At 42.9% G+C, this 14,841-nt stretch overlaps 1 protein-coding gene across 1 annotated transcript; it reads left to right on the top strand.

Moving 5' to 3' along the window:
• The first annotated feature begins 7,913 nt into the window (after positions 1–7,913).
• On the top strand, positions 7,914–11,833 carry LOC126986078 (uncharacterized). Its single transcript, XM_050841769.1, has 2 exons — positions 7,914–9,945; positions 10,125–11,833. The coding sequence occupies exon 1, from the start codon at positions 8,127–8,129 to the stop codon at positions 9,069–9,071; it is 945 nt and encodes a 314-aa protein (XP_050697726.1). The 5' UTR covers positions 7,914–8,126; the 3' UTR covers positions 9,072–9,945; positions 10,125–11,833.
• Positions 11,834–14,841: the final 3,008 nt, after the last annotated feature.

Genomic DNA, 14,841 nt, shown 5'->3' with positions numbered 1-14,841 from the left:
GGTGTAAAACTAGACAAATACCCATCATGTTTAAAAATATCCGTAATGCCTTTATTTTACTAGCTGTACGTTCTGCTTGGGTTTGGGCTACAGGAAGGATGTGGTCAGTGATAAATTATAATATTGTTTCATCACCTCATACGACTCCCATTTTTCGTTCAATGGGTGTAAAACTAGACAAATACCCATCATGTTTAAAAATATCCGTAATGCCTTTATTTCAATGTGCGTTCTGCATGTTTGGGTTTGGGCTACAGGAAGGCTGTGATTATAGTGATAAATTATAATATTGCTTCATCACCTCATACGACTCCCATTTTTCGTGCTATGGGTGTAAAACTAGACAAATACCCATCATGTTTAAAGATATCCCTAATGCCTTTATTTTACTAGCTGTACGTTCTGCTTGAGTTTGGGCTACAAGAAGGGTGTGGTTAGAAATAAATTATAATATTGCTTCATTGCCTCATACGACCACATTTTTCGTGGGTATAAAAATAGACCAATTCCCATCCTGTTTAAAAATATTCAACACGTATATTCGGTCTCATACACTTCATAAAGGTTAGGTAGGTACGTGTCGATACAAGAGCTTTTTTGTATAGTTTCCTCAATTTTCTGAGCTTAAATATGAACACAAAACACTTAGACGCAAGGAATTTTCGAACTCTTTGGTATTGGTTTAATTGGAGGCTTACAAACCCATCATGGCGAACTGTGAAAGTGACCCTAACCTTATAAAGTCCTTATATGTGGTTCATATTATACACTGTCCATAATATCTTTATCTTTTTGTCCTGATTGGAGCTGTAATACTCTAGGAGGTGCATAATAAAGATAAATAAGAAATGTGCTTATGAAGATTTGAGGTTTTCTGTACAATGGTCATATCTCTCGGCAAGCTATGGGTCGTTTTAATTGTTTCCTATTTCCGTTTGATTGATTGACTGGTAGTTTATTGTTGCAAAAGTACACATTGCAACATCCCAACCCCCAGGCAATATAAAATGTGATTTTTTTTCTGTTCATATGCTCTTTGCTTTTAATTTTCCACAAGCAGTCATTGTTTCTATAAATATATATCAGCTGGATGGTACTGTAGGGTAAGGTGGGGTAAGTTGCCCCCCTTAAGGGAGATTGCCTGCTGCAGCCACATTTTTTGCAATAGAATTTTGAAAAAAAGTTATGTTGAAAGCTTAGGCTAAGGCCTATCTATGGTATATATATATATATATATATATATATATATATATATATATATATATATATATATATATATATATATATATATATATATATATATATATATGGTATATATATTAATTAATTTTCTAAAAGGTATCCCCTTCTTTTAGACTAGTAATATAAGACTAGCTTCCCTTTCTTCTGAATTTTTGTAACAAAAGGAATATCTACTTTCATGAAAAATATATGGAACTAAATATTCAATTAATTTGATAAAATATGTCCTTTCTGTTGAATATTGATATCTGAAACAGTTAAAAACACCAACTTCCTTATAGTCTCAAACTCAAAAGTGTTCACTTATGGATGCCTTTCAAAAACTTAAACATGCAGAATGCAATTGAGCCTAGATCTGTATGTATGTCAAAATTGCGAGTCTGATTAAGCATTACAGTATTGCTATTTTTTTTTATTTATAGCAATACTATAATGCCTAATCAGACTCGCAGTTTTGACTTACATACAGATCTAGGCCTACTCCAGTTGTGCATTCTACATGTGACCAATTTCTACAACCCCCGACAATGGATCCATTTTCTGAAGGTCTGCTATTAGCAAATGGTTCTCCACACACCAAACAAGGCCATTCATCCTCATCAGACGAAGCTGGAGATGGAGTTTTTTTCTTTGTTGCTGATAATGGATGAGTTGCTGATAATAAATGAGAGCTCTGAGATAATTGTACAAAATAACCTCACATGTGGGGTAAAAGGCCTCCCTGTGGGCAACTTACCCCAAAGGCACAGGGGGCCTCTTACCCTGGCAACTCATATATACACAAAATGTCACCATCTTTCCTACAAGTAAGTAGGCAGAGTATAATCACATGCAATATGGTCTGGACATCTTAGAGCAAGTATCCATAGCCATCAGGCTAACTCTACAGTTCTTTGTCGTTAATTAGGTATCATTAAAATCACTGAAAACTTACAAGAAATTAGTCAAAAAGAAGAAATGTCCCCTTGTTGCCAGAGCAACTGTCCATTGTTTCCTCCAGTAGTTCCTGTGAGCACAGAGATTTGGCGTTGCCTATTTGATCATGTGACTGCTTGAGAAAAGAAAGCAAGAAAGACAAAACCAAGAGGGGGCCTTTCACCCCAGGGGGGCATCTTTCCCCACCTTACCCTACTATTACTACTACTACTACTACTACTACTACTACTACTACTACTACTACTACTACTTCTACTACTATTACTTTTTTTTTTACATCAAAGGAGACAGCTCGAGGGCACAAGAAAAGGAAACAATGATAAAAAAAAGCCCGCTACTCGCTTTTCCTAAAAAGAATCCAAGGAGGTGGCCGAAAGAGGGGTCAATTTCGGGAGGAGAGGTGTCCTGATACCCTCCTCTTGAAATAGTTCAAGTCGTAGGCAGGAGGAAATACAGATGAAGGAAGATTGTTCCAGAGTTTACCAGCGTGAGGGATGAAAGAGTGAAGATGCTGGTTAACTCGCGCGTAAGGGATTTGGACAGTAAAGGGATGAGCATGAGATGAAAGTCGTGTGCAGCGTGGCCGCGGGAGGGGAGATGGCATACAGTTAGCAAGTTCAGAAGAGCAGTCAGCGTGAAAATAACGATAGAAGATAGAAAGAGAGGCAACATCGCAGCGGAATTTAAGAGGTAGAAGACTATCAGTAAGAGGAGGAGAGCTGATGAGACGAAGAGTGTTAGACTCCACTCTGTCCAATAGAGCTGTGTGAGTGGAGCCCCCCCCACACGTGAGAATCGTGAGATGCATACTCCATACAAGGGCGGACAAGGCCCCTGTATATGGATAGCAACTGTGCATGGGAGAAGAACTGGCAGAGGCGATACAGAAAGCCCAACCTCGAGGAAGCTGATTTAGTGAGAGAGGAGATGTAAAGTTTCCAGTTAAGATTTTGAGTTAAGGATAGACCGAGGATGTTTAGTGTTGAAGATGGTGACAGCTGAGTGCTGTCGGAGAATAGGGGATAGGTGTTTGGAAGATTGTGTCGAGTTGATAGGTGGAGAAATTGGGTTTTTGAGGCACTGAAGGACACAAGGTTCCTTTTACCCCAATCGGAAATGATAGCAAGGTCTGAGGTTAAGCATTCTGCAGCCTCCAGCCTTGAGTCATGTAATTCCTGCAGAGGTGGGCAAGTGCAGTACTTAGTGCAGTAATGCGGTAGTGCGGTAGTACCGCATCACAAAAAAGTACCGCACTACCGCAAAATTTCTGAAAATACCACACTACCGAGGACCGCATTAAAAAATCCTGCGGTACTTTTTGCGGTACTTTGAAAGCTACCGAAGACGACATTTGCAGCGCGACATGCTCACATAATTTTTTTTTTCCTTACAGTAAATCGGACTCAATCAGTCAATCGGTATCAGTCATCAGAATCAGTGATTCAGTCATTCTGACTTTTCAGTTATTGTTCAAAATTCAATATTAAATAGACAGACTAAACTACTACACTGTGAGTCTTCTTTAACCCGCGCGGTGCCGGCCATTTCAACCCCGGACCCGTCCGTGGTGCCGGCCGATTTTTCATTGTATTATTTTAAGCATGTTTCCTTTGTTTGGATAGCCAGGGTAGGCACTGAACTATTTTTTTTATTTTGACTACCGCTACCGCAGTACCGCACACCGCGTACCGCACTGGAAGAGAAAAAAATGGGACCACACTACCGCAACCGCACTACTCCGGAAAAAGTACCGCACTACCGCAACCGCACTACTGATTTTTCAGTACCGCGCCCACTTCTGAATTCTTGTTGAGAAGGTCTTCTGTTGAAAAAAGTTGAATAATGCAGAGTGGAGTCATCAGCGTATGAGTGGGTAGGACAGTTTGTTATGGAAAGAAGATCATTGATGAATAACAGGAAGAGAGTGGGTGATAGAACAGAGCCCTGTGGAACACCACTGTTGATAGGTTTAGGGGAAGAAAAATGACCGTCTACCACAGCAGAGATAGAACGGCCGGAAAGGAAACTGGAGATAAAGGAACAGAGAGAGGGATAGAATCCGAAAGAGGGCAGTTTAGAAAGAAAAGACTTGTGCCAGACTCTATCGAAGGCTTTCGATATGTCTAGCGCATCAGAGAACGTTTCACCGAAACGGCTAAGAGAGGATGACCAAGAATCAGTTAATAGAGCAAGAAGATCGCCAGTAGAACGCCCCTTGCGGAACCCATACTGGCGATCAGATAGAAGGTTAGAAGTGGAAAGGTGCTTTTGAATCTTCAGGTTAAGGATTGATTCAAAAGCTTTAGATGGACAAAGAAGTAAAGCTACAGGGCGGTAGTTTAAGGGATTGGAACGGTCACCTTCTTAGGCACAGGCTGTACAAAGGCATACTTCCAGCAGGAAGGAAAGGTAGATGTTGATAGGCAGAGACGAAAGCGTTTGACCAGGCAGGGTGTAAGCACTGATGCACAGTGTTTAAGGACAATAGGAGGCACTCTATCAGGTCCATAAGCCTTCTGAGAGTTGAGGCCAGAGAGGGCATAGAAAACATCATTCTTAAGAATCTTAATAACAGGCATGAAGGAGTCAGAGGGGGGATGAGTAGGAGGAATATGCCCAGAATCGACCAGAGTGGAAAACTACTACTACTACTACGTAGCTACTACTACTACTACTACTACTACTATTACTACTACTAGGTACTACTACTACTACGTACGTACTACTAATACGTAGCCTACTACTACTACTATTGCTACGTACTACTACTACTACTACTACTACTACTACTACTACTACTGCTGCTGCTGCTGCTGCTACTAGTAGGCTACTTATAAGGGTAAACTTTTTCGATCCACGAAGGGTAACATTTAGGACAGGAAGGAGAGGGAGAATATGATAGAACATGTGGAAGGGAAGGTCGAGTTGAGTGGAGCACAATATTATGTGGAAGGGGAGAGAAGAAAGGAAAGAATGGAGCATGTGGAAGGGGAGAGACCGATATACGTTTTAGAATTTGGACCTAAAAGTCATCGTATATCTTGTGCATGCGTCATATCCCGTTTGTGTTCACACGTATTGCCACTTAAGCGACAACATAGTAAGGCTGTTTGTCAAGTCTTCACCACTGCCTCGATCCGTGCGTCATATCCCTCTTCTATGATAACATATTAGGAAAAGCTGGAGAGAGAGAGAGAGAGAGAGAGAGAGAGAGAGAGAGAGAGAGAGAGAGAGAGATTTTACATAGATTTACATAGAAAATCAGACCACACAGACCCCATGGTCCAGACTAGGTGGTCTGTCCTTAAGGACCTCAATTTTTGAACTTCATTGATTTCTAATCCACTCGTCTGAAGCGGGCCAAAAAGGCACGCATGTCTTCACACGAGCGTTTTTTTACCGCACGGTTTTCCCCCAGTGTGTTTAGATCGATCCCTGCCTGTTTCTCTTATAGAAACTAATTCTCAATCTTTACAGGGAATTTGATATAAACCAGCTCAGGAGGAAATAGTACTCATATAAATGTTCTTTATTATCATCTGTGTGGACATTCCTCACTTCATATCCACCGCGTGGGAAAAAAACCCCGCTCGTGTGAAGACATAATATGTAGGCTTTTTGACACCCAATCGAGCGCGCGGCAATTTTACCGCCTGGGAAAAAACGCCCGTGTGAAGCAAGTCTCATACGTTTTGTCTCAAATTCTTGTCCATACGTTTCACGTACCTCTCTCTCTCTCTCTCTCTCTCTCTCTCTCTCTTGGTTCTCATTGACAAAGTAGACGTACAAATTAAGCCTCCAAGAGGATTTGCGTAAAATTTCAGCTTGAACTTAAATTTAGACAAGTAAATTCAGACTTCACCAAATATTTCTTCACCAACGTATATAGTAGTGCGAAAATAGAATTAAGCTCCTACCTTCCGTGGTCCAGTGTAACACGATTGACTCCTTCAAAAACAAGCTCGACCGACACTTCCTTCAACTTAATATTACCTTATAGAGTAGAAATGCAAAGTTTTGGAGCTATCTGATTATTGTAGAATGATACTAGAATATATAACTTATAGGTTAAAGGACAAATCACTTAATTAGTCTGGACCATGGGGTCTGTGTGGTCTGATTTTCTATGTAAATCTCTCTCTCTCTCTCTCTCTCTCTCTCTCTCTCTCTCTCTCTCTCTCTCTCTCTCTCGAGCACATGCACACATTTGATAATTTAAGGCTCTCGACGTATGGAATTCTGAATATATATCTCCATGAGTACTTTTATGACCGTAGTGGTAGTTTGACCATTTTCTTCTATACCATGAACCTATAAGAACACTCATTGTAACCCGATTAACCTAGCTCCTTTTCGGCCTATATGGGATTAATTAATTTGAGAGACGGCCAGCATCTGAGAATAATACCGAGAGGTCAGATCGACGTCCACGTCCACTGGACAGCTAGGCCTCGTGACATGATCGATCCTCACTCACTCAATGATTGATTGATTGATAGTTTATTGTTGCAGGTAAACAACAAGGAAGAAGGGAGGAACATGCCATCCCAACCCCCAGGCAGGACAGAGGAACTTTATAAATTGCTTATAAATTGTACCCTACGTATAGCCCACAGTTGGTATTGTCGGACGCTCCTGCCTTTCACATCAACTATTTCCAATTTAAAGGCCAAATAGGAGACTAGTCAAGTTCTAATGAGTGTTTATTTAGGTTCATGATTCACATCGGAAATGCCCCAAACTCCTACGAAAGCCTTGTCATATATATGTGAACTTGGGCGCCGATCTGTTTAAAAATATGGCCCTACGTGTTTTCTGTATATTATAAGCGGCCGGCCGACGGAGCAATACATGAAAGTAACTGACTCTAAAATAAATCGCCATATTAATGAAAAATGGAACTTAATTTTAATACTGTGCCTTTAGGAAATGGGTAAGTTAATTATTAAAAAAGAAAAAAAAACTATAGAAAAATCTGTGCTTATTGAACTTATTCATTTGACTGCATGATAAGAATTAAGGTCAGAGAGAGAGAGAGAGAGAGAGAGAGAGAGAGATTTACATAGATTTACATAGAAAATCAGACCACACAGACCCCATGGTCCAGACTAGATGGTCTGTCCTTAAACCTAAGTGATTTTACATTACATACAGAGAGAGAGAGAGAGAGAGAGAGAGAGAGAGAGAGAGAGAGAGAGATTTACCTATAGAAGTTCAGAGAGAGAGAGAGAGAGAGAGAGAGAGAGAGAGAGAGAGAGAGAGATTTACCTATAGAAGTTCAGAGAGAGAGATCGAGAGAGAGAGAGAGAGATTTATATATAAATTCAGATCGAGAGAGAGAGAGAAAAAAAAATTGTAGCCTATATAATGATAAAAACTAAAAACTACCAAAACGTATGAACATTATTATATATCAAGAGGATGTCTATAATGGGAAGTTGCAACAATCTGTACTCATACGTTTTGCTCTCAAAAGACAACCAATGAGAAACAAACACGTCACAAAGGGCCTCGATATCTCCGCAGCGGTGCCAGATTGTCGTAACCTCAGACCATTAAATATATTATTTTTAGGCCCTAAAACTGTTGTAAACGCACCAGTAACAATTTGCTACTGAAGTTAACGTTATTAGTCTCAAGTTATGAGTTAAAAACCAGAAAGTACGATAAATGCTAAGTACGGCAAGCTGACACTTGGCACCACTGCATTACCAGCCGTATATAAGCAGCCCCACCACTCGCTCGGACTTATTAAGCAGCGTACTAGCCGTATACATAATCAGTAGTCGACTTCTTGTGTATTATCTGCTAATATCGCTGTGGTTACAAGATTCTGAAGCCATTATCAACTTGCCCGACCTTCAATCTCCAGTGAGTCAAGGTCGCCTGAAGTGAGTGAAGTTTGGATACTTGAGCCTATCGTCAACCAGACAGTGGGCACCCTCAAAATGGCCCCCATGATCAGACAAGACACCCTGGACTTCCTGGACGACATACTTGGGGTCAACTTCGACGAGATCACGAGGCTGGCTACTAGTGACGAGAATTTCCTTGACAACGACCTCCTTGTGGGCGCTGGACCCCAGCCTTCAGTGGTGGTGCAGCCCGCCAGCCCGGAGGTCACCCCCACCATTGAGACCCCGATTATGGCCCACGGCGAGGATTTCCTCTTTGATAGCTCCAAGCTCAGTGGGGACAACGGCCTGGACACGAGTTCGCAGCCCCCGGAGTTTATTCTCAATCCTTACACCCAGCCTGCCTCTCCCGAGTTCCTCGTTCTGGAGAACGCCATCCCAGATCCCTTCTCACAGCAGCCCCTCAGCCCAGCGGCCGTCCCCCAGCAGGCTCTCAGCCCAGAGCCCTTCAGTTCCCAGTACCTGGATCCATCCCAGCTGTCCACCAGCCCTGAGTTCCTAACTGCCTCTCCTGCCAGTTCTTACATGCTGTCCCCCAGCCCCGAGTCCCTGACTGCCTCCCCCGCTAGTTCCTACATGCTGTCCCCATCATCCGTGTGTCAGGAAGAGGAGACGGACTCTGCCCCCCAGGCCATCGTCGACGCCCCCAAGAAGCGCGGGCGTAAGCGCAAGTATCCCGAGGGCATGGCCCCCAGCCGCAGGCGTCCCAAGACACCCAAGGTGTACGAGATGGGGCCGCTGGATGACGACGAGAAAGAGAAGAAACGAAAGAACGCTGTGAATGCCAAGAAGCACCGCGAAGCGCAGAAGGCAGAGAAGCTGCAGCTGTCTCTGGAGCTGGAGCAGGCCAAGGCCGAGCGTGACCAGCTGGTGAAGGTGGTGAATCAGTTCAAGCAGCGGGAAGAACAGTTGCTGCAGGTTCTCAAAGTGTATGGCATAAAGACCAACATCCTGCACGCCAACTTAGAGGGCCTGTGAACAGTGCAGCGGTGGTACCCCAGCAATGAATGACCCAGTGAGCTTTGGCGAGCTCACCTTGGCACAACTCAGCTGCAGCGATTCCAGCCAGCCAGGCGCCACCACAGAAGTCACCTCAGCCAGCGACCTGCCGCGACGGAAAGCAAGTCAGCCAGCCGCTGCCATGGAGAGCATCCCAGCCAGCCAGCCAGCCAGCCAGATGGTGCAACGGAGAGCACCCCAGACAATGCCTTGTCCAGCCATCCCTTCTCCATCACCCTTCTCCTTTAACCACTCGGCCAGAGAAAGAAGGGCTTTGTTTGCCCCTCACTCGCCACACTTCACACATCATAACGGGTGTACTTACACCCTCACACAACACTTGACACTACATGCACCCTCTCACTCCTGTACCCTGCAAACCATGCAGAGCTTGCACTGTTATAATGATGTGACATTGGGCCGTATTTTAAGACACCATCGCTTCTCACATCAACTATTTCTAAAGGTCAAAGAGGGGATCAATCAGGTTTTCATGAGTGTTTTTTAAGGTTCATGGCACAGAAGAAGGGTCAAACTACCACCAGGGTCGTGAAAATACCCCTGGAAAGGCCTACAGCTCTTATGAAAGCCTTGTCAAATATGTGAACTTGGGCGACGAAATGTTTTAAAATACGACCCATTACCCTGACCTTTGCCTTCCAGCAGCAGATTAATGCAGACCTTTGTTCAATTCTTCCAGGTCAGTGTGTGGACAGCTGTGATGTGAAGCAGTCCCCAGTGTTGAGGCGCCGGTCTGCTTGTACTCGGCCTCCTTGGCCATGTCTCACCAGGGGACTCCCTGAGGAGGAGGAAGAGGAAGCATCAGATGTCAACCCAGCTTTCTGTTAAGGTGGTAAGTAAACTGACAGCCTCAGCCTGCAAACCTCACGTGGGTTTAGATGGACAAGCCTAGATTGTAAGCCACACATGGCTTGCACTGCTTTTAGAGTGAAACTGATGTGACCTTATCCTAACCTCTAACTTGCCTTCCAGTAGTATAGATTAATGATGACCTTTATTCCATCCGTTTAGGTCAGTATGTGGACAGCCTCTACTGCCTCCGCCCTGCCTGCCGGGAGATGGCCAGGATGAGGAAGATGTAGCAGTTACCCATGTTTTTCTTTGCAGGTGATAGGTAGGTTAGGGACCAGGCACCAGTTTTATTCTTAATGCATGAGATCTACCTTTGTTTAATTCAATCGTCACTAACACTTTTCATGCAGGTCTATTATTTTGAAGTGGTGGGTGGGGACCAGGCACCAGTTTTATTTGTAATGCATGACATGTACCTTTGTTTACTTTGAATCGTCATTTAATAACCCTTTTCATGCAGAGGTGCTATTTTGAGGTGGTAGGTCGGTAGAGAGGCACTGCTTACTATTAATTCATCTCATCCTAACTCGATATCCACTTACTATTTTTTCTTTATATTTTCTGTTCTGCATATTACATACTGATTTACATATCCTGTGTCTGTGTGTTTCTGGGTGTGGTGTATGGCCCTTTTTGGACAGGGCAAGCTGTTAGTAGTTTTTCTTTGACTGTTTGTTTCCCCTTCCACCCCTTGCCCACCCCCCATGCATCACTGTTTGTTACGGGATGAAGGGGTTTCTGTGTGCATGTATGTGTGCCTGTCCGCGTCTTCACGTACACAAACATATACACAAAATACAAGTACACACACACACTCATACAGGCATACCTACACTTTTCTCAGTTATTAGGGAAAATCTTTTTATTCAGATAATTCTTACTATTCTAATTCTGCTTTTATATTGGTAGTCAATCTCCTCCCTTCTCTCTGGCTATCTATCTATTCACCTCCCATCTTTTCCTCTACTTAGCTTAGCCCGTTTTCTTTGTGCTTTTCCTCTCCTCTCTATCTTCTATAATATGTTTCATGCTGTCTGAGGGACTAAATAGGTTATCACCACTTATCAAGTTATCTATCCTCTTCCTGACTCTTCTTAGCATTTTGTCCTCTGCCTTTATTTTCCTAGCTTTTCCTTTCCATGCCTTATCTTTTCCTATAATATCTTTCATGCTGTCTGTGAGGGATTGAGCAGTTAGATTACCACCTATCACCTCCCTATATTACCCATTAATGCTACCTTGTCAAGTATACTGGATTGCCTTAGTCTAGGATAGAGCTTGCCATTACCTGACTGTCATAGTTCGGGCCCGTCCGACACTCCTTCATTGATCAAATTGTATTATTTTTCACCAAGTCGCTACAGGTTTATTTTTCACTGTCACTATAGGTTTGTTTTTCTGTCACTAGGTTTATTTTTCAGTCACTAGGCTTATTTTTCACTCACTAGGCTCATTTTTCTCGTCTTTATTGGATTTTTTTTTTATAGTCTACAGGATTATTTGAGGTTTAGAATTTTTATATATTTTTTCTTAGCTATTTGACTGGTTTGATATTTTTTTTCCTCATTTTCTTTGTGGTTTTCATGTTATTCCGAGTTGATGTGTCAAGTTCTTTGGGTGTTAATCTTTATTTATTGACATAATTTTGATATTTGTATTTATTGACATAATTTTGATATTTGAAGTTAGAATAGCTCTTATTAATCTTGTAACCTATATTAGCTATCCTCATTTTACATTGCTTTCCTCTTGGTCATTGAAAACAGTACATATATATACTTGTTTATATAAGTATATTAATTTTTTTTTCCTATGACGCGATGGTGAAAGGTATATACGATAAATTAAATAATAAAAAAGGGATTGGACAGTTGGTTTTTATCCCTTCTGCTGCGATTGGCACGGGTTTCACCTTCACTGGTAGCCTGGTAACATACCTATACTCCCAGGTCTTTTTCTGCCTCTGTGGTGGGTCGTGGAGTGTTTCCCATGTGGCATGTAGTATTGGTATGCTGGATTTTCCCTCCCAAGGTGCATGACTACATTTTACTTCATTGAATTGTACAAGCCACTTATTGATCCACTCCTGTAGCTTGGTGATGTCTTCTTGTAAGAAATCCGCAGCCAAGGGTTTAACCCTTTCAATGCTAAATGCTTGCAGCAGGCGTTAGGCGTATTTGCTGGTGGCGCTAAACGCCCACTGTGACCTCCACCCGCACTCGAATCTCCCACATTCTTGCCCAATATAGCGCCATTTTTGCATAGCTTCACCTATCACCTGACTGATTCTTTGACCAAATAGTTGTAAATATTGCAGTTGGCAATACTCCCTTCTTGCCCAATATAGCGCCATTTTTGCATAGCTTCACCTATCACCTGACTGATTCTTTGACCAAATAGTTGTAAATATTGCAGTTGGCAATACTCCCTTGCCAGAATTTGAAGAAAAGATGTCCGCAGTTCCCTCAATACGATTGATCATCCCGCACGCACCGACGTAAGTGTTAACATTCAACACTCCCTGAACGTGCATGTACATTCGCAAGAGAGGCATACATAACTGACTCCTATAGATCTGGACCTCCTCTTTCCAATGGTGTTTTTGGTTTTTAGCTGTGATGAATAGTTTTTGAGATACAGGTTAAAAGAGACAATCCATTGGGCTCCCCGACTGCGCCTGAGGGGATAGTCGCGTCCGCACCGTGCGCAAGGAAAGAGTTAAAGATGCATATCACACCACATACATGTATCAGCCCTTAGATGTGTCTGTATATAAAGTTGCAAGGCTCGTCTTGGAACAGTAATCAAACTTGACCAGTGCACTCTGGGAAGCCTCTGGATTGCCAAAAAGTTTATCCTACCGCAGTGCACAGAGTATGTCATTTGAACAGTCAATGAGCCTTCATAATATACCGTTTAGTGTGGATGAGGCCTTTGGAAATACAGGTAGTTCTCGAGTTACTACGGGGTACGGAACCGACAGGACAGTCTCATTTCAAAATTTACATAAAATAAATCAAATTAAATATTCAAATGTTCCACTGTGAAGACAGCAGCATTCCCATACCTCTTTCCCTCCCCCTACCCATCCTGTCCTCCTGTGCTGGCCTCACCCCAGCCCCACGTACATTTGATTGGCTCTCTAACCTTGCAATGGTGTGCGATGGTACAAAATTGTGCTGCCAAGTTTAGCCAAGATAGAAGGATTAGCTAAACAGGCCACTGAGTCGTTGTGCTGGTGGTTGAGATGGCGAGGGACAGTGTATTATTGTGAGGGGGCTGTTGTTGTGGGGAGTCATATGGCTGGCCTACTGGCATCTAGATCTAGCAGGAAAACTTGCATAGAAGACTGTAGGCCCATACACTGGTAGAGCAGAGACAAACAACTGCATTGTGAGCAGTACTTGCAGCACGAGTTCCACAGGTAACTGAGGGGGAAGTGTGGATGGGCTGGCCCAGCCCACTCACCCTTCCACCTTCTGCCTTACACAGCCCAGCTAGCCAGTATGTGAGGGCAGTGGGAGGAGGGGGGCAGGGGGGGAAGCCCTGTGTAAACAAACTACTGCTCTACCTATGGTGGGATATTTGAAATGTCAACTCATTACTTAACCAAGTATTACTAATAGCACTGGCCTGGCATGGTCATAAGTTGTAAGCCATAACTCAGTGAGTACCTGTTGCTTATGTGAGAGGCAGAAAGTATCTTGAGGATACCAACTTCAACTGCACCAACAAGACTTTGTACCAAACGGCTCTCCTCCACCTTGACAAGGGCAAAGACACAGATAAGAGAGAGAGGGGTGGGAAGTCCCAAGTGTTCATTTGCTGGGTGAGCAGCACGCTGACCGCCCAGGTCGGGATTCAAACCCAGGGTGCGGGTTCATAGCAAGGCACGCTAACCACTAGACCATGGAGGCATAGAAAAAAAAAAGATCCAAGGGGTGAGAAATTTTGTCATATGAGGACAGACTTAACATCTAATGTAGCCAATGTCAACAAGATGAGAAAACTGTTACAACAAGCAAATGAACTAAAGTTGCTAACCCATGGTTGCCCTGCACACATTCTAAATGTATTGGCTAATGGTTTGGAAATTGGCAACATAAAAGAACATGTGGTTCATGTTGTAAAATACTTTTGAATCCATCACTCTGCCTCTGCAAGATACCGTGAGAAAGGCGGTCAGTGTCTTGTTCTGCGCCAGGACACTGGACGGACCAGGTGTGGCTGACGGAAGATATGTATAATAAGCTAATCAGGTCAGGAAAAAAATTTCTGAAGCTGACAAGAAAATATCGATATCAAAGTTAGAGTGTTTTCTTTGTTTATTTCTCCATTCTGTGTTGTTGCTCAGCAATAAGATTGATTTAAATCAATGACATTTAAAAAATAAAATTAAATCTTGATTCAAATCAATGATTTAAAAAAAAAATCATTTGATTTGAATCTTAATTCCCTGTTAACTTTCATGTCACTTTCAACACTTATAACACTTGTAAATACCCAGAACACAGGTTAACATTAACACCTTAAACTAACATGCAAACATGGGAATAAGTAGCACCAACATATGAAGAAAACATAGCAAGTGTTCCCACTGACACGGGGTAACACGTAACCTGCTCATTCGGTCTTAACACCACTCCTCAACTTAATTAAGCCTCGACTACAACTAGTGAATGTTTGCGCTCCACCGTGGCTACCGTTGAGAATGACACACACACCATTTGTCCTTTTCCCTCTTTCCTCCTCCCGCACACTCTGCTGCACACAACCCCCAGGGTTTGGTCCCGACGGCGGCCAGCCAGCCTACCATCAGTCAGACTTGCTATGACACCTCTGTATGGGGTGATACCTCGTATAAGAGTCTTCAAAT

The sequence above is a fragment of the Eriocheir sinensis genome, chromosome 61 (assembly GCF_024679095.1).
Source record: "Eriocheir sinensis breed Jianghai 21 chromosome 61, ASM2467909v1, whole genome shotgun sequence".
Lineage (NCBI taxonomy): Eukaryota > Metazoa > Arthropoda > Malacostraca > Decapoda > Varunidae > Eriocheir > Eriocheir sinensis.
This window is presented reverse-complemented; position numbering and strand designations above follow the sequence as displayed.

What these genes read in the sequence shown, in the direction of transcription:
- LOC126986078 (XM_050841769.1), top strand. Translation starts at nt 8,127, where the DNA reads ATGGCCCCCATGATCAGACAAGACACCCTGGACTTCCTGGACGACATA.